General features: G+C 40.0%; 1 protein-coding gene across 1 annotated transcript in view; it reads left to right on the top strand.

Moving 5' to 3' along the window:
* NBAS (NBAS subunit of NRZ tethering complex) overlaps window positions 1-24,995 on the top strand; it is a 319,994-nt gene that overhangs the window by 123,750 nt on the left and 171,249 nt on the right. Inside the window, exons 23-28 of the mRNA XM_080813961.1 lie at window positions 1,721-1,874; window positions 6,619-6,804; window positions 8,349-8,522; window positions 17,126-17,259; window positions 22,191-22,253; window positions 24,568-24,690. Of these exons, the coding sequence (XP_080670087.1) occupies window positions 1,721-1,874; window positions 6,619-6,804; window positions 8,349-8,522; window positions 17,126-17,259; window positions 22,191-22,253; window positions 24,568-24,690 (834 nt within the window). The remainder of the gene's footprint in view (window positions 1-1,720; window positions 1,875-6,618; window positions 6,805-8,348; window positions 8,523-17,125; window positions 17,260-22,190; window positions 22,254-24,567; window positions 24,691-24,995) is intronic.

A 24,995-nucleotide genomic window follows, 5' to 3' on the forward strand; every position in this document is an offset into this window, starting at 1 on the left:
CATGAATTCAGTTTTGATCTTGTTGCATTGGAAGTGCCTGTGAAACATGGAGGAGCAAATAGGGAGATTTGGGGGCTTCTGAGTGGAGTATGGCTTGGGGGTCAAGTAGCGTCGTTATTTGTGTGCAGTAGCTCATGCGGTAGTCAAAGGCGAGATCAAGGGAGAGTCCGGCGTGAGCAGGAAGGAGAGAGGTGCACTGGGTGTGGCGAGGAGCCAGGATGCAGGGGTCGGTTGGCGGAGGCTAGTCCGATGGAGGCGACCCAGAGGGAGCCGCCAGGAAGATGAGAGAAGGCAGACAGCCCCACATACCGTAGTGAGGGAAGCCAGTTTCTGGCAGGAGAAAGCAGCGAAATTCTGTCCGTGGTGAGAGGGAAATATTAAGGACTGAAAAAAAGTATCAAAGGACCTCAGAGTTGCTCATGGGTATTTTTTCTCTGGGAAAATGGGCAGCTTTAAAGATTTCAGGAGGAAATGGGACTTTTTTTTTTCATGACAGTGATGGGGGGAAACCACCGGTGAGACTGTTAATGGCATAGTGACACTGGCTGAGTGAAGGGATACCAGTTACGAGCCCAGCGGGTTGTCTGAGGCCTGGGACTAAAATGCCCAAGTCTTTATGGGCTTTGTCTGCTCGTATATTCCAGCTGCTTATAATTCCAATAAGAATCCTACCTGTAAATGAAAAATGAAGCACCTGCTCCGGGCCACACGAATTTCTCTGTGTACTTAATTTATATTATTTTGAATACTCTGGCATTGTATTCTACCCATTTTATATGACTAAAATGAGTCTGAGATTAGGCTTAGCTCAGTAATTAATGCAGAGTTTCAGAGCTTTCAGCAGCAGGATGTGCTTCGGTTCTGACTCCAGAGGCCACTGCCTGGTAATGGTCACCGTGAGAGCACCTGTCCGTCACCGCGGGCTGGCTCAGATGAATGGTGTCCCTAGCGGCGCACAGCAGCGTTCCATAGGTCGCTCCGAACCATCTTGGTTGAAGTCCTTTTCTTAGTCCTTGATTATGGAGGGCAGTTGGCCAGGATCCTCCTCTTAAAAACTACTCATAATTTGTGACCTGTGGGCTGTTGTCCTTGTGTCCATTCTTCTGGGGGTTCTTCTTTACCTATGGTGAGTGGCACAGAGCGGTCCCGTACTTCACAAATGTCAGCGCGGGGCCAATCGTGACACTGACTAACAGTATATTATCGGTGCAAATAAGGCGTATTTCCTCTGATTTTGATGAACATGGAAAACAAGGTTTCTGAATTTATATTTGAGTGAGACCCACCTGGAGGTGTTTTTCCCACACGAGGCCTGGCTGGCCATCGCAGGGGGGTTGATTTAGTGCGCCCATGGCAGGCTCCCAGCCCTGTGCGTTTGGTAAAAGCCTCCCAGGGTGATTTTGATTTTGTTAATACTTACTTGATTGATTTGTGGTATGGCTCTTTTGATTTATTGTCAGTTCTGATTTTTTAAATTGGGAAGTCTAATAGGAAAATAAATTAAGCATCCCCCAGATGTCCCATTTATCTTGTAAGTGTGCCCACAGATACGGGAAAGCACATACAACCCCCTACCCCCCAACATACATACGTGCATACTCCCTGCCTCTGTTACCACTCCCTCCCCATCTCTGTTCTGGCTCTCTCTCTCTCTCTCACAAAATTCTAATTCTTCCCCGCATTCCAGTCAGTTACTAATTGTTCCTTTTGTGGTTTCCAGAATGGTGGTTGAGCCGAGTCTCCAAGATGAAAGCGAATTCTTATATGCCGCCCAGCCCGAGTTACTGAGGTACAGGACACCGGAGCTTACAGTGGACAAGGTTATGGACTGGTATCAGACCAGAGCAGAGGAAATAGAGCATTATGCCCGACAGGTGAGGGGAGGATGACAGCGGATCCTCCGTACCGTGCTGGGGCCTTAGGACTCTGCGTGGGTCCTGGCAGCCGGCCGGGGAGCCAGGGATCGTGGGTTTAGTTTGCAGAGATGAAGTGAATATGTCTTACTACTTTTGTTCTTTCCTTCTTTGCCTCACAAGCTTTTGTGGCTTTTCTGGGGATTCTTAAAAAGCAAATACATAAAGGAAAAATTACTCAAAATCTTTCTCTAAAGTATAAGTTGCAAAATATGATACATCCTATCCATGATTTTCCATTTATTTATTTTATTTTTTATTTATTATTATTTTTTATTTTCCATTTATTTTTAATAGGCTTAATACCATATTAGTGGAAATGACTGTATCAGCCCAGAAATACTTGACCAGCTCCCTGTCCTAGTGCAGTAATGCAGTTGGTTTTCATTTTGCTTTTTGGGAACCTTGTTTGAGGCTCTCTCTCTAATTAGTTTTCCTCAAGTCTAAGCCTAATTCCCCTCAGTTCCCCTGTGCCTTTATGGAGCTGCAGGGGAACCACATTGGACAATGGAAGAGAGGGATGAGGCTATACTGAACCTTAGGAGGTCTAAATGCTAATCTCAACTCTTCCACTAACGTACCTCGTGACTCTGGATCTGCCACTTACCTTTTTTGCACGTGGATTTTTTTCATGGGCTTGGTTCCTATACCAAGGGCAGTGAGAACAAAGAAAATACACCAGAGAGAATATTAAAAATTCTGCTAATTGAGTGCAATAGTTGTCTCCATCTTAGAGAACAGAAGTTGGCAGTTCAGAGGGAAGAATGGCAGAATGTACATTGAAATCTCATTCAGGGTCCGGTCATTGGATGCCTTTTTCTTTCTACTTGTGGTCTTGGCCTTGGGCCTCCTATCCTACCATCAGTTTTTCATTTGACAGGAAGGGTGATTGTAAAGGGTCTGATGAGCAGCAGTACTGTGGGACGGAATTTGCACCTTTTGTTTACATTTCTCCTTAGTGGTTGGTGTGGCCCTGTGTCTCCATTTGATAGTCTCCTTGAATTTCTGCTTAATCTGACTCCTACTCTTACTGTTCATAGAATTGAAGAGGAGTTATTTGTTGGAGCTGACGGTGATATTATAGATCAAACTTTTGGGGAGGGTGGGCCAAGAATATTTTATTGACTTTCAGGTCTTTGAAGATGGCTGAGGACCATAGTACATTTGAAAATGTTTAGAATCCTGATACTGGGATGAGAAAAATCTCTGGAGGTGCTCTGGCCTAACTCCCAATGTGCTTTGTACCTTGAGTGATAATGATGTGTCAGTGTAGGTTTATCGATTGTAACGAGCGTGCCACTCCAGGGTGGGCTGTAGATAATGTGGGAGGTCGTGGGTAGGTGAGGGTAGGAGCTCTGGGGGAAGTGGCTGGACTTCATTTTTGCTGTCAACACTGCCCTAAAATGTGAAGTCTATAAAGAATAAACAGAAAGGAAACTATAGAGCTTTCTGAAATTTAAGTTTGTTAACAGTCTAGTAATAATTCCTAGACACCTTGAATTCATTGTGTGGAATTAGGAGTAACTATAAAGAGAAGTGATTTGGGGATGCTTTGTTCAGCCGTCCTTTCTTTCTTTCTTCTCTTCCCTTTATATAAAAACACTCCTAATAGAAGCATTATTCTCCAGCTTCATTTTATTTATTGATGCTTCATGTGGCTTATACTACAAAGTGATATCTAACATAGTTTTTATCTTTTTCATTTTTAGAGACTTAATTGATGTGGGACTTCTTTTTCCTTGGTGCCTACAAATGCCTTTTAGCAAAACCTGTTTGTTGAATTAGGAAGTGTGTAGAGTAGTGAAATTTATCCAGTGAGGGCTTGGGGTACGTGGCATAATTCAAGTTGCATTAGAGCCTGCTTTCATTTAAGGTGTCAATAATTTGGTTTTAAAACATTTTTACCTCTGTAAGAATCTGGGAAAGCAACAACTTCAAAGTTGATACTAGGAAAACAAATCCGGATCACAAAATTGGAGAGTGTTTTACAAATGGCGAATGTGCTGTATGTGTTAAACCATTATTAGCACAAAGTTGTGTTTCATGCATCAGGCTTTCTGAAAATTCACCTGTGATAGTTTTTGTTTTTTTTTTTAATTGGTATACAGGTAGATACGGTTTTTTCAGATGTGAACTGTATTTTTATTACTAGAAATTAGGTAAAAAAATACTTACCTGGGGCGCCTGGGTGGCTCAGTGGGTTAAAGCCTCTGCCTACGGCTCAGATCATGATCCCAGAGTCCTGGGATCGAGCCCCACATTGGGCTCTCTGCTCAGCAGGGAACCTGCTTTCCCCTCTCTCTCTGCCTGCCCCTCTGCCTACTTGTGATCTCTGTCTGTCAAATAAATAAATAAAATATTTAAAAAAATATACAAAAAATGTCATCATTTCAAAAATGTTACATGAATGGCATTAGATAGTATGTAACCTTTTGGGATTGGCTTTTTAAAAAAAAAACAAACAAAAAAACTTACCTGTTGAAGTGTTACCAGATCACTCTTGTTTTGCCTCAAGCCTTTCCTACCTATAGTTTCCCCCCACCTTGTGTTTCCTGGCACTGTTCTTTCTAAATGAAAATGCATTTCTTCTCTTTTCATTTCATCTGTACTGGCAGTCCCTGGGGCTTTGAAGGGCTTTAAGGGCAGTCCTTTAATATTGCTCCGTGTCCTTCCTCTCCCTGCATGTGCTGCCCGCCCCCTTCTCTGCTCCTCCCAGCCCACCACCTCCTCATTTGCAGATGTTTTTGCTTTGTGTTTTACTGGGGGACCTGAGAACTCCATTCCCTTAGTCCTTATTCTTTCCAGCTTTTCCCAGAGGAGGAGAGCTCCTCTCTTGGATCCAGGGTACTGCTTTCCTTACCTGTGCTCTGGATTCCACATCCCGGCCTGCTCGGGGCTGTTCTGCGGCTCTTGGCTCTCTCCCCAGTGTCTTCAACCCCTCCTTCTCTACTTTGTTCCTATTTTTTTTTTTTTTTTGGCCATAAAGTTCAAACCGCCCCTGTTTTATAAATACAACAGCAAAAACTAAGAGTCCTAATCTCGCTGGCTTTGGTTGCAGCTGTCTTCCCTCTGTCACAGCTCAGCTCCGAAATAGTCCCCTGTGCTCTTGGTTGTCACTTTCTCAGTGATTTTTTCCTCCTCATTTGTCTGGAGTCTGGCCACCCCTGCCACGCCAGGGAAACTGCTGCTTCACGTCCGATTCCCTTCCTGTGTCACTTCACACATCATCCTCGGAAACCACTGCTTCCTCTCCCGCGGTCTCCTCTGCGCGGCTTCTGAGGGGTCTTGGTGCTTTCCCCCTTGTCCTAGGCTCACTCATCTGTTTTCGTCTCTGGGTGGCTCACATCCTTTGGTTGGTCCCTTGAATTTTGCTGTCCCCCAGGGGGCTGCTCTTGTCGCTAGTCCAGAGTCTTCTAATACTAGTCACTGCGGTTCTGCCCACTGGCCTGCTTGTTTTCTGGTCAGTTCCTTTCCAGTTCGTCATTCAGTGAATACTGAGTACTCCTTCTCAAGTGTGTAAACCAGCTTATGACATGCCCCCGTGGAAAATCCTTTGGTAGTATTTGCATTTCGGGATAAACGGCAACTTCCTTAGCTCAGGGAACAGCATTCTCCGTTCTGCGGCCCCTCCCTGCTGCCTTAGCCATGTTTCTGGTCACTTCACTTCAGGGAACTAACCACACTCTCACAGCACATCCCGCGTCTCGGCCTTGTGTGCTGTGCTCCTGCCCGCCTTCCTCTCCTCCCTTCTTGACCTGCCTGTGTCCACGGATTCGTGGAAGTGCACTTCAAGTCTTCCTCCCCGGGGTGGCTTGGTGACGGGTTGGGCTGCGCGCCCTTCCTTGAGGTCCCACTCGCCTCGCTGTACTTCAGCTTTTGACGTGATAGGTCAATTTTCCAACGAGGTGGAGAGATCACTGCAGGAGGAGACCTCTTCTTCCTCAGTTTCATATTCCTAACCCTGAGAATGGTGCTCGGTTCGGAGGAGGTCCCCAGTACATAACCTGTCGTCTAGGAGTAAGGGAGTAAGTGAGGGGTGCGAGGTGCCGGGAGCCAAGGTCATGTTCATTGATTTTGCCATCACACAGAGGTACGTCCTTTCATCAACCCAGTCAAGGGTTAGGGACTCACATTGATGTGTCCTGAGCATGTCTACGAAGATCAGTCCTCACTGTGGTCTAAATGAAATGTAAATATTTGCATTTAGACAGAGAAGGTGTCTCCCAGCGTTTACCATTCAGCGAGTGTTTACTGACTGCCCTTTCTCTGGGGGGCGCCGTGGAAGGATAGGTACTGAACGGGGATGTAAAAGCAAAAATGTTTGTTTCCGGAGCCGAGTGACAGAGTGAAAGTAGGATTGATTTGGCGTTACCACTAACCAGCTTCCCCCCTCCCGCTTGTTAATGTTGTGAGAATTAAATTGACAAATATATGTAAAACTGCTCTTAAACTGTCATGCTTTATGAATTTAAGATAGTTGTCTTTCTTTTATTATCTCTAGTATTTCTTGTTGATTGTTTCGAAACAGCTTGACGATGTATTTGATGAAGAACTCTACTGTTTTTACACTAAGTAAATGTAGGTTGCTGATAATATAATTTTATATAAGGTGATTAGCAGAATTAGATTCTGTGCTGGAGGCTTTTACTTGAGAAGATGTGGGAGACACAGCACACTCAGATTTACTGTCGCTTTTCTGTTTCAGGTCGACTGCGCGTTGTCACTCATTCGACTTGGAATGGAGCGGAACATTCCCGGTTTGCTGGCTCTGTGTGATAATTTGGTTACTCTGGAAGCTTTGGTTTACGAAGCCGGGTGTGATTTAACCCTGACCTTGAAAGAACTCCAGCAGATGAAAGACATTGAAAAACTAAGACTAATGATGAATGGTGTAGGTTTTATTTTAATTTTCTTCCTAAGCATTCCCTATGTACTTTGATTAATGTGGGTCTCAAAGCTGAAGATAAAATGTCCTCCAGATCCGAGCACTTAGTAAATAAAGGAAGGTTTCTTGTCTTAAAAAATAAATAAAAATAAATTAAAAATTAAAAAAAAAATTAAAAGTAAATTTTAAAAAATCTAACTTTTGAATAAATTACTGAAAGTATCCCCACATTCTTTTGGCTGCTTTTATACCTTGCTTGCCCTTTATTCATACTCCTCTTTTTTTTCTTTTAGCTAGGCATATTTCTAAACCAGCTGGCTATTCTAATAATCATGTTTCCAGTCCTTCACTATGTTAAAATTCCCAATTACTTAAATATTTCACTTACACAGAAATACTGGCGTTTGTAGGGCTAGGTGCTTGTGAGAAGAAAACATCATGGCTTAGGGCTCATGACCTTAGGAGAATTTGCCCAGCACTTTTAGATTCTTCCCGGGTCACCCTAGGGTGAAAGTGCACTCCCGCACGTTAGAACCTGGTTTCTGCTGAGCCCACAGAATAGAGACACCACTGAGACAATGAGACAATAATGGTGGCGCTGCCGGGCGCCATCTGTCAAGGGCGCCATCTGTCAAGGGCGCCATCTGTCAAGGGACGCCTCGTGTAGTCTTTGCTCTTGGGCAGCCTGTTGTTCCAATGGGCCGGTTGCGGGGAGGAGCCACGGCTGCCTTAGGAGCTCTCTTTTCTCCCTGACTGCCTAACTGCTTCCTCCCTCCCTTCTTTCTTTTCCGCTCTTCTCTTCTCGTCTCTTCTCTCTTCTCTTTCTTCCTCCTGTGCTTTCTTTTTCATCTTCCTTCCTTTTTCTTCTAGTCATCTTTCTCCCTCAGGCGCCCCTTCCCTTTCGCTTAGTAATTTTTACCCCCCGAGAAACCCACCTAGTGAACGCTGATTTGTATTATAGGTAAGACTCCTTTTACAGGACTTAGGTGGATCTTCTGGAATAAATAAAAGAAGGAATTGGGTAATGTCAGGGAGAATGAGTAAAATCGTGTGTCATTTGGGGTTTTGTGAAGGTGGATGTACAGGAGCAAAACAAAACTGAAAAGGAAAAGGGAGAGATTCTGGGATTTTATACGGAAGATGGTCCTCAAATGGTTCCCTTCGAGAGCTCTTCAGTGCTCCAGTCTCTGCCTCTCTGCTTTTTTCTGTTTCACTCTTCCTGTCCATGATCACTCTCTCTCTCTCTCTGCACACACACACACACACACACACTCTCACGTTTTTGGGGTAGAATCTCTCTCTGCTCTGGGAGACCTCATGTTGAAGTTGTAGTAGTAGCGTGTTGGTCTTCCAGAGCAGGGCGTAGGTTGTGGGGACCACGGTCACGCTGGGTCCCTCACAACCCACCTCTGAGGTGAGCTGGGGTATCTGTTTTAGTAAGTGTTGGGCTTCTGTTGTTTCACATTAGTTTGATCATATGTGAGGTTTAGAACTTGTTGTCTGGAATAATCAGGTATTGAATGTGTGTGTTTGGTTAATTGTGTTTTCAGTGTTCCGAGGACAAATATGTGACAAGTGCGTACCAGTGGATGGTTCCCTTTCTTCATCGTTGTGAGAAACAGGCTCCTGGTGTGGCTAACGAGCTATTAAAGGAATATTTAGTAACGTTAGCTAAAGGGGACTTAAAATTTCCCCTGAAGATATTTCAGCATTCCAAACCGGATGTAAGTAGAAACTCTAACTTCTTAAGAACCTCTGTGCTTCTTTCTCTGCAGAATTAGGTTTTATTTGTCAATTTGTTATAATAAGATTTATAAGTAATTTCCCTTTAAACAAAAGGAAATGGCTGTCATGTTATTCTTTTCTTTTACTATTATTTAAATTTTATTTAACATCAATTAACATACAGTCTATTATTAGTTTCAGAGGTAGAGTTTAGTGATGCACCATTTGCATACAACACCCAGTGCTCATTCCATTGAGTGCCCTCCTTAATGGCCTTTCCCCCAGTTAAGCTATACCCCCACCCACATCACCTCCAGCAACCCTCAGTTTGTTTCCTAGAGTTCAGGGTCTTTCTTTTTCAAGTATTTTATTTATTTATTTGATAGAGAGCACGCAGAGAGCATGAGTAGGCAGAGCAGCAGGCAGGGGGAGGGAGAAGCAGACTCCCCGCTGAGCAGAGAGCCTGATGCAGGGCTCGATTCCAGGACCCTGGGAACATGACCTGATAACCTGAGCTGAAGACAGATGCCCAGCTATCTGAGCTACCCAGGCGCCCCTAGAGTTCAGTGTCTTTTATGGTTTGCCTCCCTCTCAATTTGACATTTTTTCCCCTTCCCTTCCCCTGTGTTCATCTGTTTTGTTTCTTAAATTCCACATATGAGTAAAATCATAGGTTCTCATGTATTCTTTAAACATGTTTCAATTCAGTCCATTTTTTTAGACGTTCATGTTTCTTTATTCCAATGTTTGTTGACTTTATATTTCTATTGATTATGTGTATTGATGTATATCAAGATGAGAAAAACTAATACTCGATAGAGAACTGAATTCTTACTATAGACAGGCTCTATATAAGTATTAACTCATTTAATCTTTTTAACAATCCTATGGGGTGGGTATTTTTATTAGTCATCGGAGGGAGAGAAAAATTGTGATACAGAGCGGTCAGGCAGTTGCCCAGGGTCACACAGTAAGGAGTGGAGTTTGGATTCACACATGGGCTTCTTCTTCTTCTTCTTTTTTTTTTTTTTAACACATGGGTCTTCTAATTTCACAGCTGTGTTCTTCATCATTAAGCTTTACCCTAACACCAACAGAAGAAGAAAAGATTCTTGCCCCTTAGGATCTTCAAAATATTTATGAAAATCTTTAGGATCTCATAAGGAAATCTATAATTATTCTTAATAATTTTTATATTTGCTTGAGAGTACTATATGGTTGACTCTCAAACAACACAGTGTTTAGGGGCGCTAGTCCCCCATCTCCTATGCAGGCCAAAATCTGTGTATGATTTTTGACTCTCCCCAAACTTAACGATCAGTAGCCGACTGTCGACCTTACCAATAACATAAACAGTTGATTATTTTTAGAAAACAGTAAGCTAGAGAAAGGAAAGTGTTATTAAAGTCATACAGAAGACAAAATGCATTTACAGTACTGGCTCTATTTATGAGTAAGCGGACCCTGGCAGTGCCGGGGTCAGCTGCATTTATAGGTCTGTACTTCTGCGGGATTCAAATGGTTGTTCAGATTCAGTGGCCGTAAGTCATTTTATTAAGTGCAGCATACTTTTGCGAAGTAAATAACCTCTTAATTTAGCCATAAGTCAAATATGTTGTTTCAAGAGACAGTGGCTCCCTTTCTGTTGGAGGGGGCTCAAGCAGGAAGTAGGATAGCACCGTCACTGTAAGGCACTGACTTCGTGGTCCGGTTCAAAGCCTTGGATTGGGTTTCAAGCAGAAGCCATGTAAGGCCCCTTCCGATCCCAAATTCCACGTGAGTGCACTTCCTTGAGCTAGCCTGTGCAGCAGTCGGAGTCCTCTGAAGTATATGGCCACAGACCATATAGTCAGGATAAAAAAAAGAAACATTGCTTGGTTAACCTTACACATTTTCTTCATTTCTGAAAAACGGTTGTCAAACGTGTCTCTGTTCTTTGGCTGTTTAGAATTTTCCATCTTCTCATAGGCAGTTCCCACTTAGTATTCTGATTTTGAATTTGGGGTGGTTTGCCGTGAGCTGAGGCTGGGTTGCTTCCGACAGCGGAGTACTGTGCGAGCAGCAGGATGGATTGAATATGAATGTTTTATGAGGAAGAAAGAAGTGACTTTAAATTCCTTCCAGTAATCTCGTTTGTGATTCTTCTTCCTTACAGAGCCTTGGAAATCCTTTGTGTGTCGTCAGCTTTTCGTTGTTTTTACTTGGCAATTTAGTATGTGCCTTTTGAATAAAACATGCAGCCATTTGCTTTTGTTGAAATATGTAAACATCAAAGCAGAAAACAATGGGGTTGCTGGGCTCCTCCTTTCCAATCTGTCCTCTTTATCTCTATCAATATTATCTTTTCCCAACGGAAATTTGATCATGTCATGATCTGTGGGAAACCAGTGTCTACAAGGTAAATGTTGGGCTCTCTGGAGTGGCTTAGAAGGTTCTTTGTGGTCTCTTTCCAATCTGTCTCTTTAGCCTCATTTCCCTCTGAGAGTGACTGTGCTAGTCCACTCACACTGACCTTCTCAACCCATCTTCATGCTGTCTGTCTGGCCTTTCATGCCTCTTTTTGCTTTTATAGACTATTTCCTTTGTTTGAGATGGTCAGCTTCCCTTTCCTTCCCTTTACAGACACCTGCCTGTCCTTCAGGATTCTCTCTGCTAGGAGACCTGTGACTTCTCTGTGCGATGACAGGTCTTGTCCTTGCCTCTATAATAACCCACATCACACTGTGTCATAATTCATGTTCACGTGTTTCTCTTTCCCTCCCTCTTTTTCCTACGTATGTTCTCTATGTCTCAGGCTTCTGTGTATTACCAGGAAGTCAGCGCTTTGCAGAGAGTAGGTGCTTAGTAAATTTAGTCAAGCAAATGATGGGTGAATGATTGAAACTGGGTTTCATTATAATGCTCTAGACTCTAGACCACTTGCTAACGTTTGTTTGCTGTATTAGGATTGTGCTTGGAGCACTGTTTTTATTTTATTTTACTCGACTCTTCACGGAAAGAATGTACCTTGGATCTGCCATGAGTCAAGCACAGTGTTTATAGAATATAGCAGGAAACAGGAGCAGTGATTTCTGTATCAGACAGCTCAGGCTAAATTATGCTGCATTAACAAACGATCACCAAATCCGAGTAGTTTAGAATGGCAGACATTCATTTCCCACAAGCACAGTATAGGCTATGGTTGGACTTCTGCTTTGTTCCATGTCTTGTTATGACTTGGCTAAAAGAGCAGGCCCCTTTCTAAGCTTGGCCCAGGATCCAAAGAGCAAAGCAGAACCACACAGTGGCTCTTAAAGCTTAGCTCCGAGTGTGTCAAGTTACATCCTCTCACATTTCACAGGCCAGAAGAAGTCTAAGCCAAGCCTGTTGTTAACGAGGAGGGAAGCATGATCCTGTCTTGGAAAGAAGGGAGTGAGCACTCGGGAACAATAATACAAACACATATTTATCCTCTTAGCTGTAACACGTGCTTCAAACTCTTCCTCTCCTTTATCACATCCTGATTAAGCACTCATCTGGCTCACCTGTGATGTTAAGCTGTTGCTCTTTATTTGCATGGCCCTTTGGAAAGTGGAACTTACAAAGGAACAGAGGCAAGTCTGGTTGGAGGTGATTTGGGAATAAAATATTCTGCCTTCTCGAATTGTTCTCGGTCTTCTGTACTAGCATTTCTTTTTTCTTCTTCTTCTTTTAATGCCTTGTGTATGGGAACTATGGGCTTAAAAAAAAAAACAACAGTTTTCTAGGCCCAACCCAGATACAATGGATTAGAATTTGGGGGATATGGACCTGGAATATGCATTTGACAATTTATCCAGTGATTCTGATAGAAAGCCTCTTGATCTGTGTTACAATTATTTCCCACTGTTGGTTTGCTGTTCCTCCAGTTCTCATAGTGGCGAAGGTCACTTTCATCTGATCAGGAATGGAACTGTGTCAAATTCCAAAAGGACTCTCCTGCTCCCAGTTCTCCCACGTTCCTGTAGTACAGTACTCCAGGGCCCTGAGTTTGGAAGCTTTGGGTGCGGACCTAGGCCTGTATGCCAGCAGTGGTATAGATGAGAGAGTCTACTTAACACTTGAAACTCTTGCCTGCAATTTCCTGCTTGCCTGCTTTGGGTCTACGCTCCTTAGGGAATGGAAAAGTGCCTCTAGAACTGTGCTATTCAGTATGATAGCCTCTAGCATGGGTGGCTATATAAATTAAAAAATAAAATAAAAAAATTCATTTCTTCAGTCTCACTAGTTTTCTATTTCCAGTAGTTTGTAGTTACAAACAGTGCTACAGTGAATAACCTTGTTCATGCATATTTTTGTGTCTTTGGTATAGCTTCAAGGTGTATTCCTTGAAGAGGGCTCCTAGCCTAAAGGCAGGGTCATGTTGCCATTGCCAGATTGCTCTCCAGAGGGCTTGGTCCGCTTGACTTTCCCACCAGTCGTGGAGGAGCATCCCTAGTTCTCTACAGCGTTGTGGACAGAGTATGGTGCTGTATTTTAAAATTTTTGCCAGTGTGGTAGGTGAAAAGTGATATTTCAGTGTTGTTTTAATTTGCGTTTTTTTAGTTATGAGTGAATAAGAACATTTCCTCACACATTTGAGGGAGCTATTTCTTTCTTGGTGAATTGTCCATCGTGTCTTTCCCCCATTTTTCACTTGGACTTTTGTTCCTTTGTGATTTACTTTTGTAGAAATTCAGATTTATTGGTGTAATTAGCCCTTTTTTGTGCTATGTATTGTGTATATTTCTCCCAGTTGGTAGGGTGTCTTTGGACTTTGTTTATGATGATTCGTGTCAGGCCAGAATTTTTATCTTTTTATTTATGTGCAGTCAAATTGAACAATCTTTTATTGCTTCTGTATTTTGAGTCATGGTGAGAAAGCCTTTAACTCCAGTTAAAGAAGAATTCACTCATTTTCATTCAGTACTTTTATGGTTTTATTTTTATGTTTAGATCAGTAATCTACTTTGGAGTTCATTCTTTTGTATGGTGAGATGTGGATCTAATTTTTTTTTCCCCAGATGGCTACCTAGTTGTCCCAGCACCATTCATTAAAAGTTTTGTCTTTTCTTGAATGATTTAAGATGCCACCTTTGTCATATACCAAATTTCCATTTGTTCATTTGTCTCATTCTGGAGTTCTTATATTGTTACTGGTTTGTCTGTATACTAGGCACACACTGTTTTATTTTGTATCTTATTTTATTTATTTATTTATTTATTTAAGAGAGAAAGCAAGCAAGCAGGGCCAGACACAGAGGGGGAGGGAGAGGGACAAGCAGACTCTGTGCTGAGTGCAGAGCTCCATGTTGGGCTTGATCTCAGGACCTTGAAATCATGACCTGAGCTGAAATCAAGATGCTTAACCAACTGAGCCACCCAGGTGCCCCTAGAGTGCACTGTTTTAATTATAGAGATTTTATAATGGGTTTTAAAAATCTGGTAAGGGTAGTATTCCACTGTATTTTTTTTTCCCTAGGTTTTTTTTTTTTTTTTTCTTGTGATCTTTTTAAAAAGATATTCTTACATGTTTGTTTCTCCATCTGAACTTTTTTTTTTTTTTTTTTTTTTTTTTTTAAAGATTTTATTTATTTATTTGACAGACAAAGATCACAAGTAGGCAGAGAGGCAGGCAGAGAGAGAGAGGGAAGCAGGCTCCCTGCTGAGCAGAGAGCCCGATGTGGGGTTCGATCCCAGGACCCTGGGATCATAACCCGGGCTGAAGGCAGAGGCTTTAACCCACTGAGCCACCCAGGCGCCCCATCCATCTGAACTTTTGAACAACTTGGCTAATTCCATAAAATAGCTTGTTGGTATATTTACTGTGATTATATTAAATTTATAAATTGGTGAGACCAATATCTTTATAATGTTAAGTCATCCTATTCAAGAAGAGGGGGTATCATTCTGTTTGTTCATGTCTTTTTTTACTGTCTTTCAGGAGTGTTTGAAAATGTTTCTCATGTAGGTCTTGCACATTTCTTGTTAAATTTATTCCTAAGCATTTAATTTTCTGTTTCTATTTTAAAGCGACTTTTCCCTACCTTCACTCCTGTTTGTTGTTTCTGTATATGAAAGCTATTAATTTTGTCTGCTAATTTTGCATTCTGCCACTTCACTTATTTTTTGTATTGTTTTGTTCTCTGGGGTTTTCCAGGTATCATATTTTATCATCTGTTCTTTATCTACTTATGTGTAGTGCATAATTTTAAAACCATTTTTAAAAACCAAATTATAATTTTTAAAAATTTTACCGTGCTCTGCAGTATGGAAAATAATGTGCTGCCCATGGTGGGGAAGACTTACTGATTTCCTAGAAAGTTTTAGAGGAGCTCTCTTCTATTGGCTTGAGGTGGGGCAGCTAATGGTTTAACAGTTACCACTGAGATTTTAGGGCAGGAATGATGGAAATAAGAAGAAGTATGTCTTACACTTTATGAAGTTAGACATCTTGTAGAGTTGAACAGAGCAAGAATAGTAGAAAGTATCTTAAAACTTCGAGCATTACGATTCATGTGCATAATAGATTGTTTTAAGAAAGATATGCTAAATGGCACAGGAAGAGAACAAAAAGAAGCCATAGGAATACAGAGAGGAGAAGGATCTGTGTTTGAGAGTAGTATGAGGATGTGTTCATTAGACTAGCATTTATGGAGCTTATGGACAAGACTGGAAATCTGGGAAAGCCCAACTGAAGTCAGCGTCAAATAGAGATAAAGTGGGATTCTCAGGGAGGTTTTAGATAGGGCAAAATTAAGTTTTTGAGAAGAAGTTCCATGCAGGAGTAGAATAAGACAAAGAGACAAAAGACTAATATCATGTTTATATAAGCCAAGTAATTTAATTTGCATGAACTAAAATTTGCCTAGCGGTTCATAGGACAGGAAAGGTGAGTTGGCACCAGGCCATGAAGGACCTTGGATGGAAGGTTTATTCTTTACCTTTCAAATTGTAGGGCTTCTAAGGATTACCAACAAGGTTTTGAACACACGTGATCAACTGTGGATTCTAGAACATTTAACTTGCCAAGTGATACTTGAATGTTGCAGGGAGGGAAAGATAGGAAGCAAGGAAATCAAGGGAACCATCACAGAAACACAGAAACACAGGCTTCTGTTTCAGTTGTTTTTCCAGTTTATTCCTTTCACTGAAACTGCTTTCAGCTTTTTCCTTTTCCTCCATGAGTTGTTTATGACTGTAGTTTTCCTCCATCTCTCCCGTTCTTCCTGTCTGTGAAGTTTTCCTGCAGGAGCTTGAGGAACCCTGTCGCTTCGTGTGGGCCCTGGGGCCGGCTGCCTGCATTAGGCTCCTGGCCTGGCCATGACCAGCCCTGCGCCTTGAGCAAGTGACGTGTCCTGTCAGTGCCCCAGCCTCCCCTTAGGGAAATGGTGTGAGGAATTAGGAATGAATGCTTGGGAAGCATGGAGAAGTAGCACCTGGCACACAATAAGAAATCAGGAAAAATTAGGGATTTTAATTAATTTTTAATAATAATTATTTTTACTGTGTTCTGTCTCAGTTTCACCAGTTCGTCACTTGGCAACCCTGGATAACTCTGTCACATGTTGATGTCACATTAATGCCATGTTTTTTTCTTAACCCCTTGAAGAAAGGTATAGAACTCTGTTAACTCTGCTGCATCGGAAAACTTCACTTCCCTGTTACTTGAATGTTTCTTCTTCCCATCCACTGACGTGATTTTTCTACTGAGAAGATGCCTTGTTTGGCAGCTCCTCTCCATCACTTTCCTGAGTTTCTACCAAAATGTTGAAAACCACCAGATCTTTATTATGGAAATTGCTTTAAACTTATTTTGTCATTGAAGAAGGCTCTGAGAGTATAGGTTCAACTTTCCATTTTGCTGTCTTTGATAATAATGGCAGCATTCTTCATGTATTAATTTCATCCTCACAGCAATGATATTAGGAAGATGTAATATCCAGTAAGCTGAGAAGTAGAGATGAGAAAAACAAGGCACAAATACAGTATGTTCGTATTCCAGAAAATAAGAAAGTCTGGTTTGCACTGGGAAGTGTGTATCCTGTAGAGACAGTGACCCGTAGTAGCCGGCTTTCTGCATCAGAATATGTTCTGTGATTTGAATATTGCTGCATTGCAATGTGACTTCTTTTGAATAATGTCAGTGCTGTTTAGTTACATGACTAATATATAATGCATCCTGAAAAATAGTAGGTTCAAACATCTCTGAATATTAGTTAAGGAATTTTATATATTTTTGTAATTGAAACACATAAAATTTGGCTTTAGGGTTAGAAATGCTTTTAATGAATTGCCTTTTTAATTCACTATGTTTCTTCTATCTACTTTATCCTGAATGGGTCATAAATTGAAGAATCTGTTTTTAGCAGATGCGAAGCTTATGGGTACAAATTATCTTTTCTAGCTGATTCTGTAATTAAAATGTGATTTCATTTAGAATTATTAAAGACCCCAAAAGTCTGTAAGCTAAAGAAAAATCAAGATTTGTTTTTGTAGCTGATTAATTGCACTATTTAATATTCTATTGACAGTTGCGCTGGGCTATGGCAAAACTGACTGTAAATCTACTGATGTTCAGTACAGCATGCTTTCTTTTCTCTAGCTGCAGCAAAAAATTATTCCCGATCAGGACCAACTGATGGCAGTAGCTCTGGAGTGCATCTACAACTGTGAACGAAATGACCAGCTGGCTCTTTGCTATGACATATTAGAATGTCTTCCACAAAGAGGATATGGGTAAGAACCTACAGCGTGCCAGGCTTATTGTCTTTTCATCCTACCAGCTAAAATGAAAATGTTGCTTCCCAGAGGGTTCATTAGACAGAATTTTGGGCATATAAAAAATATACAGAGAAGAAAATGGAATCATCTGCAAACCTGTTGCCTAGAGATAAACTTCTGTTTTTCCAGCAGTGTTTGAGCAATCACTATAATTTTGCCAACCTTGATCAATTATCCATCAGAGAACAAAAATATCACCACCACCACAACAAAAAGTACTTTGCATCTATCGCGTAGACAGTGATGTCTCTGTCTTAAGTTGTGTTTCTAATTAAGCATTTTTCGTATTTATGAGCTCATGGTATTCTGCGAATTATTTGTTCTTGGCCCTTGCCTATAGTAATCGTGTTCAAGTAGTAATGTATGAATATACATAATTTTATTTTACTTTGTTTTTCTTTGTTTTATTGAAATATAATTAACATACAGCACTGCATAAGTTTGAGGCGTTCGTCGTAATGACTCGATGTACATCGTGAAACGACCACAGTTTAGTTAACATCTGTCCTCGCATGCAGATACAAAAAAAAAGAACAAAAAGTTTTTTACCTCGTGATGAGATCTTTTACTTTCATAACAACTTTCAAATATAACATATAACAGTGTTTTTGTTGTTTTCAGTTGGTTTCCCAAATTGTTCCTTGAGTGGAACATGTACATTGTATGTCATTGTCCCCCGTACATACTTATCTTAGACCTGGAAGTTTATACCTTTTGATCGCCTTTACCCATTTCCCATGCCTCCCACTCCCACCTCTGGTAGCCACAAATCTGATCTTTTTCTGTGAGTTTGTTATTTTTGTTGTTTTGGGTTTTTGGTTTTTTTTTTTAAGATTCCACATATAAGTGAGATGATCACACAGTATTTGTCTTTCTTTGTCTGACTTTTTTCACTTAGCTTAATGCCCTCAAAGTCCATCCATGTTGTCATAAAGGGCAGGATTTCCTTTTTTTTTCTTTTTTTTAATGGCTTTCATATTCCATTGTGTGTATGAAAATGGCACATTTTTGTGATTCATACATCTATTGATGGACCCTTAGGTTGTTTCTTATCAATCTCGGCTACTGTGACTAATGCTGCTCCCTCTTTCTTTTCCTTCTAAGGAGATTTTAATTTTTTGTGAACTGAATGATAGAGATCACCAAGTTTGCACCCCATTGTGAGATAGTTTCATGCAGTCGCCAACAGTACTGCAATCAGGTGTGAGTTTGATGGGTAAAGGATATTTGCGTGGGACCGAAGTATTACCTCAGCGAGTTCATTTATTTTTTTTTTGTCATTTCAAAGGGGAAATTTAGCTTTCAAAAATAGAAGCTGACTGACGTCACCTTTAATTAAGCTACCAGATGTGCTGTCACAATCAGCCTGGTGTTACATGCCTCCTGTGAGGTGCCAGTCTGAAGTAAAGGTGTTCATTCTTACTCTAGTCAGTCCTCTGGGCCGAGCTTCAGGGTTACTAGCGGATGCAGAGAAGGGGGAACAAGTTAAATCACACCATGAAGGAAACGGTCTAGTAAATGCAAAGTGTGAGACACTCTCCAAGTCAGCTGGTCTTTCCACTTTGTGAAAAGTCTTGTGTCATGGAGGTGCTGATCCAAGATCAGGGAATCTGGGGGGTGCCTGGCTGGCTCAGTCAGGAGAGCATGTGACTCTTAATTTCAGGGTCGTGAGTTCGAGCCCCACATTGGGTGTAGAGATTACTTAAATAAACAAAAATTTAAAAAAAGATGAAGGAGTCCAAAGAGACATAATCCTTTCCTAATTTTTAACTATAAAGTAACATATGCGCATAATGAAAATGAAGAAATTGAAAAATTTGTAATTGATCAACAGCTGTTTGCTGCCCCACTTTCCCCGTGTCTCCTCACAGGAAATACCAGCTTAAAGAATGTGTTTCTTCTGGTCTTTGCCTGCCTCCTCTAAGACAGCTCATGTTGTGGCTGCAGTTTTACATGATTATTGACTTCCTTTTATGGAATTCTACCCATCCCCCACACCTACTTCTACCATTTTTTCAGTATAGTTAGGGTAGTATTTTCATCATTATATTATGTAAATATTGTTTCTACAGAGCTGGGTATGATTATATTTCCTTTGTATGCAACTTTTTGTTTTTCCTGTCCCCCCTCCCTTCATTTTTAGAAATTTCCTTTTCCTTTTTTGTTGTTTTGTTTGTTTCCATGTATCTCCTTCTCTCTTCTGATGGAAATAGAGAGCTCTTTTCTGTGGTCAGACATATCTCAGTTCCTTCCCTTTTTCCCATTTTCTCTCCCTCTGTACCTTTTGGAACATCCTTCTTGGAATTGTCTTTTCTCTTGCTTCGATGTGGGTTAATTGTCCCATATTCTGTACAGCTGCCACCCTGAGGCTTGGGTTTGCCTCTCTCTTGTGTTACGTATCGCATTTCTGAAATTTCTTTTCTCCTTCCTTTACTTATTCTCTCATTTTGGTGGAACACAATCTTAACAGTTTCCTGTCAAAGATTACATGGAGGCATTTTTATTTTAAGACTGTTCCATGTCAGAAAGTTACCCCCTGAACTCAATAGAAACCTTGGTTATGTATACAGTTCTAGGTTTATAATCTTTTCCTTGTGAGTTTTGAGGGCATCAGTCTTGTCCTCTCCTCCCAGGATTGTCAATTAGTCCTATACCATTGTAAATCACTGCTTTATAGATGGCTTTTCTTCCTTTTTGGATATTTCAGTACCTTCTCTTCATTTCTAATGTTCTGAAATATCATAAGGATGTGTTTTATTGTGACTCTGAATTTGTTATGTTGTATGAACATATGTTCCAATCTGGAAAATCCTGCCCTTTAGAGCTTTGGGAAATTTTCTTACATTCTTTCCTTGATAAGTTTCCTTGGTAATTTTATTTGTACTCCCTTCCCTTTTTCTTTCTCTATTTTTTAATACTTCTTTATTTACTGCCTTTTTTATTTTTTTCCCCACTTTTTGATCTTTTGTTAAATGATCTGGGAGTTTCTTCAGTTTTATCTTTTCATCCTTCTTTTGAATTTTAAGATTTATTTTGACTTTCTTATTTAAATTCTAAGAACTTTTAAAATAAGATAGTGTCCAACTCTTGTTTCAGAGTAGGAAACTCTGTTCCTCTGCTCCCTGCACTACATACTTTCTCACCACGGTCTCTCATTTTTCACATTCTGGTTGTTTGTATATCTTCCTTTACTGTTAGGGACTGTCCTCCATGTTGAGTGATTCTTGATCATTAATTTATATCTAAGACACTAAGAAACTGATTGGAAGCCTTGTGACAACATAAAGCCTTTTCATTGTAGGAGTGCTTGGGAAGTCGCCTCGTATGTGAGCATCTAGCTTGTCCTCTTGTTTCAGGTTTGATTTTTTTGTGTAGGTTCATCTTAGATTCTAGTATGTTACAGGAATGTTGGGTAGTTTAGAGATGCTGATCATTCATCGCCTCACCATGGGTCTCAGTGCCGACCAGCCAGAAGGAATCCAAGCAGTTAGACTTCTCAGTGGTAAAGCTGAATGGAGATTGTGGTAGCGCTTGATATGTCCTTGCCTTCCTCCATCTAGGTTAGGGAATCTTCATGTAGAGTGCCTCAGCATGTGTTTATTACCCAGACTTAACAGAGATATGACCATAGGTTATCTCACGTCCTTAGTAAAGACTGGCAGGAATAGCAGGTGTGCCTCTGGGAACCATAGGTCTCTCTGAGAACTATGGGCTGTCAGTAGGCAGCGAAAGGCTGGTAAAGGGATTGTATGGACAGATTTTGTAGCACAATGTCATTACCCATCATTTAGAAACCTCAACCCAGTGACTATCAGGGTGTTAGTAGTAAAATTGTTCTCCCTAGAGGGTAACAAGAGATGCAAAGGCTTCTCTTAATGTCTGTGGCAGAGGGTAGTAGTCGTGGGAAGTCTCTTCCTTAAATGGCCTTGCTGGGAAACTTGATAGTCTGTCTCAGCTTTTGTGGCTCCTTTGTTGTCCTTGAATCAACTCGTCAAGCTCATTGACTCCCAAGTGACACGTATAATTTTTAGGAATAAGTGTATTAGACCTTGTTTTTCAGTAAGATCAAACTAGCATAAATATCAACTAGAGCTAATCTATTAATTTTTAAACAGGAATTTGCCTACCATGAAGTATCAATGAATGATGATATTACAAGAACATATTTTATGTAGACATTATAATTACAGAATTAGTGTGTTTTTGAAGAGTGTGTAGGCTAAGAAATACCTCTTTTTCTTGGCTTCAGATTAATGATTTCTTTTGATCTAATAGACTTTTTTGTAAATACAAAAATAGATTGATACTCTCTTGTTTTTCATGTATTTCTTAATGATTATGTTTCATATTTAGTTTTCTAAGTAACATTTTTAAATTAACCTACTATTAAAATATAGAGCTTCCAAATATTTTCTGTGATTCTCTTCATGCCAAGTTCATCAATTTTATTCTGCCTATGGTTAGTTGTTCATTTTTAGTAGTTACATGGTTATTTACCAAATGGTAAACTGTTATCTTTTTTTTCATCACTTAGGAAATGAACACTTATTTAACCTAATTAATTTTTGTGCATCTTATGTAGGCAACATATTCCACTGGCTGAAAAAATTCTATAGTAATTATGTTTATGGATGTCAATTCACAAAGGAAAAACCCTGTATTCTTCTTTTTTTTAAAGATTTTATTTATTTATTAGAGATGTAGAGCATAAGTAGGCATGGCTGAAGATGTTCAGGAAATAAGACCAACATTTTGCCCAGCAGTGTAATATTGTTGTATATTAACTGTAAGGGGAACACCGTATCTTTTTTTCACTTGAGTATTATATTCTATGTAAAAAACTACTACTAAAACTTAATTTTAATTTTTTTCTCTCAATCTTTCAGTCATAAAACAGAGGTAACAAATGCTCTTCATGACATGGCAGACCAACTGGAACAAATTCTCAGGTGAGAAAAATGTCAGTCTGTTGGCTCTGTGCTGATGCAGGAGGTCTGCCCAAGAAACGTTACTTTTCATACTCCAGTGTCGTTTGCAGTTTGACTTCCTATTTGTTTGACTCTCTTGGGAGTGAATTTTCTTTTTCTTTTTAATTTTATTTATTTATTTGTCAGAGAGAGAGTGGGAGAGAGAGTGAGTGAGCGTAGGCAGAGGGAGAAGCAGGCTCCCTGCCAAGCAAGGAGCCCGATGTGGGACTTGATCCCAGGACGCTGGGATCACGACCTGAGCCGAAGGCAGCTGCTTAACCAACTGAGCCACCCAGGCGTCCCGGGAGTGAATTTTCTTAATACAAATGTAGCGCTAGCTGTGGTAGGGTAATTAAGAGCCTGGATTTTGAAGACTGGTGGACCTGTGTTCAAATATGGGCCTGGTGACCCAGAAGCTGTGTGATCTTTGAACCCCGGGTTTTCCTATTTATAGTATCTAACCCATGAGCTAATGGGATTAATGTTAGAGTAACCATTTAAAGTGCTTCCTACCCAGGAGGTACACAAGAAATGTTAGTTCCTGCAACAGTTATTACGTCTGTCAGCAAACAGTGTTTATTATACTCCTGACTTCCGATTTTTGGGCATATTACCTCTGATAGGATATCTGGATTAGATTAAACTGCACTAGAGCCTTCAAGTAACTTTACAGTAATATTCTTCACTGTCAAAATGAAGCATTAAACTTTCTATGTTGGAGCCTGAAATTCCTAATGTGGCATTTAGGAAGTCAAATATATTTTACTAGCATTTATATGTGTATATGAAGATGCTTGAGTAATTTTAAATATCTGTATTAAAAATTTTAGGGCTAACAAAATTTTTTCCAACACATAATTATAGAATTATAAGGTAATAGCATCACTTTATAGTGGTGATATGAATAGAAAAGTATAATAATTTGGAGTCTACTAATTAGAAGTTTTATTCATTGAATTTAAGGGACTTCAGTATAAAAATATTTCAAGTTGTATTTAAGGATAAACTGTTTTTGTGCCATATGTGTATGGGAATTGAATGAAGAATCATTCACTTTCCTTAGGACCTCTGTTTCTGTTTTTATTACTACCTTGCTGCTTGTTACTTTGTGTCCTGAAAGTTATAGTTTTTTTTTTCTTGAAAAATTCTTAATAAATCAAGTTCTTTCTTTTCAACCTTAGCTTATTTTAGTTTAGCTGTGTTTCTCCTTTCTCTGGTGTCCTTGAGGAGTTGAACATAGTTTGAGTAAAGTTTAGTGGATTAAGTGAATATAGATTCATTCCTTACAAATTCGCATGATTGCCTTTTTTTCCGTAATGAAACTGAGAAAAGTGATCTCAAAAAGATATGGTGAAATAAACAGGTATTTCCTAGTATTTCACGGAATTTCATGGTATGTTCCTGGGTGTAACCACGAGTGGTCTTGATGTCACGTTATGCTCTTTTTTTTTTTTATTGTCACGTTATGCTCTTAACTACCTCAAGGCAGCAGTTACACCCGGTCAGTTTCTGGATGATACCCATGTCTTTTCCCTGTTTAGTTTACGTTACGACCTTTTAAAATAAGAATTTTTATTCCTCTTCCACCTCATAGCTACTAATCACTGAAAATGTTTTAGCATATGCGATGTCAGGTGACATGACCCATGAAACCCATCTTCACGATGAGCTACTGAATTCTAGCCAGTCACACTCTATAAACCCAGTAGTAGTTAATTAAAAAATGTGAGAGTTGGTGAGGCCAACCATCATATATGTATGATGCTAATGATTGGGGAAGGAGATATCTCAAAAAGTTTCATCTGGGGCAGAATTTGTGACATATTTTTTATTTTTCTAGAATAGATTCTGGAGGGAGATTGAGCCTTGTGATGTTTCTTTGGCTCCAACTCTAACATTGTTTATTGCTTTTCTAATGATCTTGCCTATAACAGATTACTCACTAGGATTGTTCAGAGTTAAAGCTGAGTATTGAAATGATAGATTTGTTTACTGATTTGATGCTTTTAGAGTAGAGGAAAATAATAAAAAAAATTTAGGTAAAGATATGTCATATTTTTTAAAAAATGGGTTACTAAGTCCAAGTACATTATAGTAAAAGTACAGGAAATAAGATTTGTTATATGATTGTTAGCTTTTTTTTTCTGAAAATTAATGCAGTATGTAAAATTGGGTCATTCTATATGCTACTTTTTGTTTTTAGTACTAAACACCTATGTGCTGCTTGTATGTTCAAGACTCTCAGACTTTTTTTGTTTGGTAGCAAGACTTTAAAAAATTACTCTTTCGCTTTTAGTGTGTCAGAGCTCTTGGAGAAACATGGACTTGAGAGACCAGTTTCGTTTGTTAAGAACACTCAGTCCAGCTCAGAAGAGGCCCGCAAGTTGATGGTTAGGCTGACCAGGCATACGGGTCGGAAGTAAGTAATAAACATTAATTGACACTTGTATATGATTAAAAATAAGTACTATTCTTTTTTTTTTTTTTACTTCATTGAGTTATAATTGACGAACACTAAATTCCATGTATCAAGTGTAGAATTTGATAAGTTTTGATAGATGTAGATACTTATGAAACCATCTTGTAACTGAAGTAATAAATATGTCACCTTTAAAAGTTTCTTCTTGCCCTTTTGTATTACCCTCCCTTTTGCTTCTCCTGATCATCCCCTTATTCCCTCTCTAGACTATTGCTGATGTATAGTCTATTCCTATATATTACTTT

Source organism: Martes martes (assembly GCF_963455335.1).
Source record: "Martes martes genome assembly, chromosome: 9".
Taxonomy (NCBI): Eukaryota; Metazoa; Chordata; class Mammalia; order Carnivora; family Mustelidae; genus Martes; species Martes martes.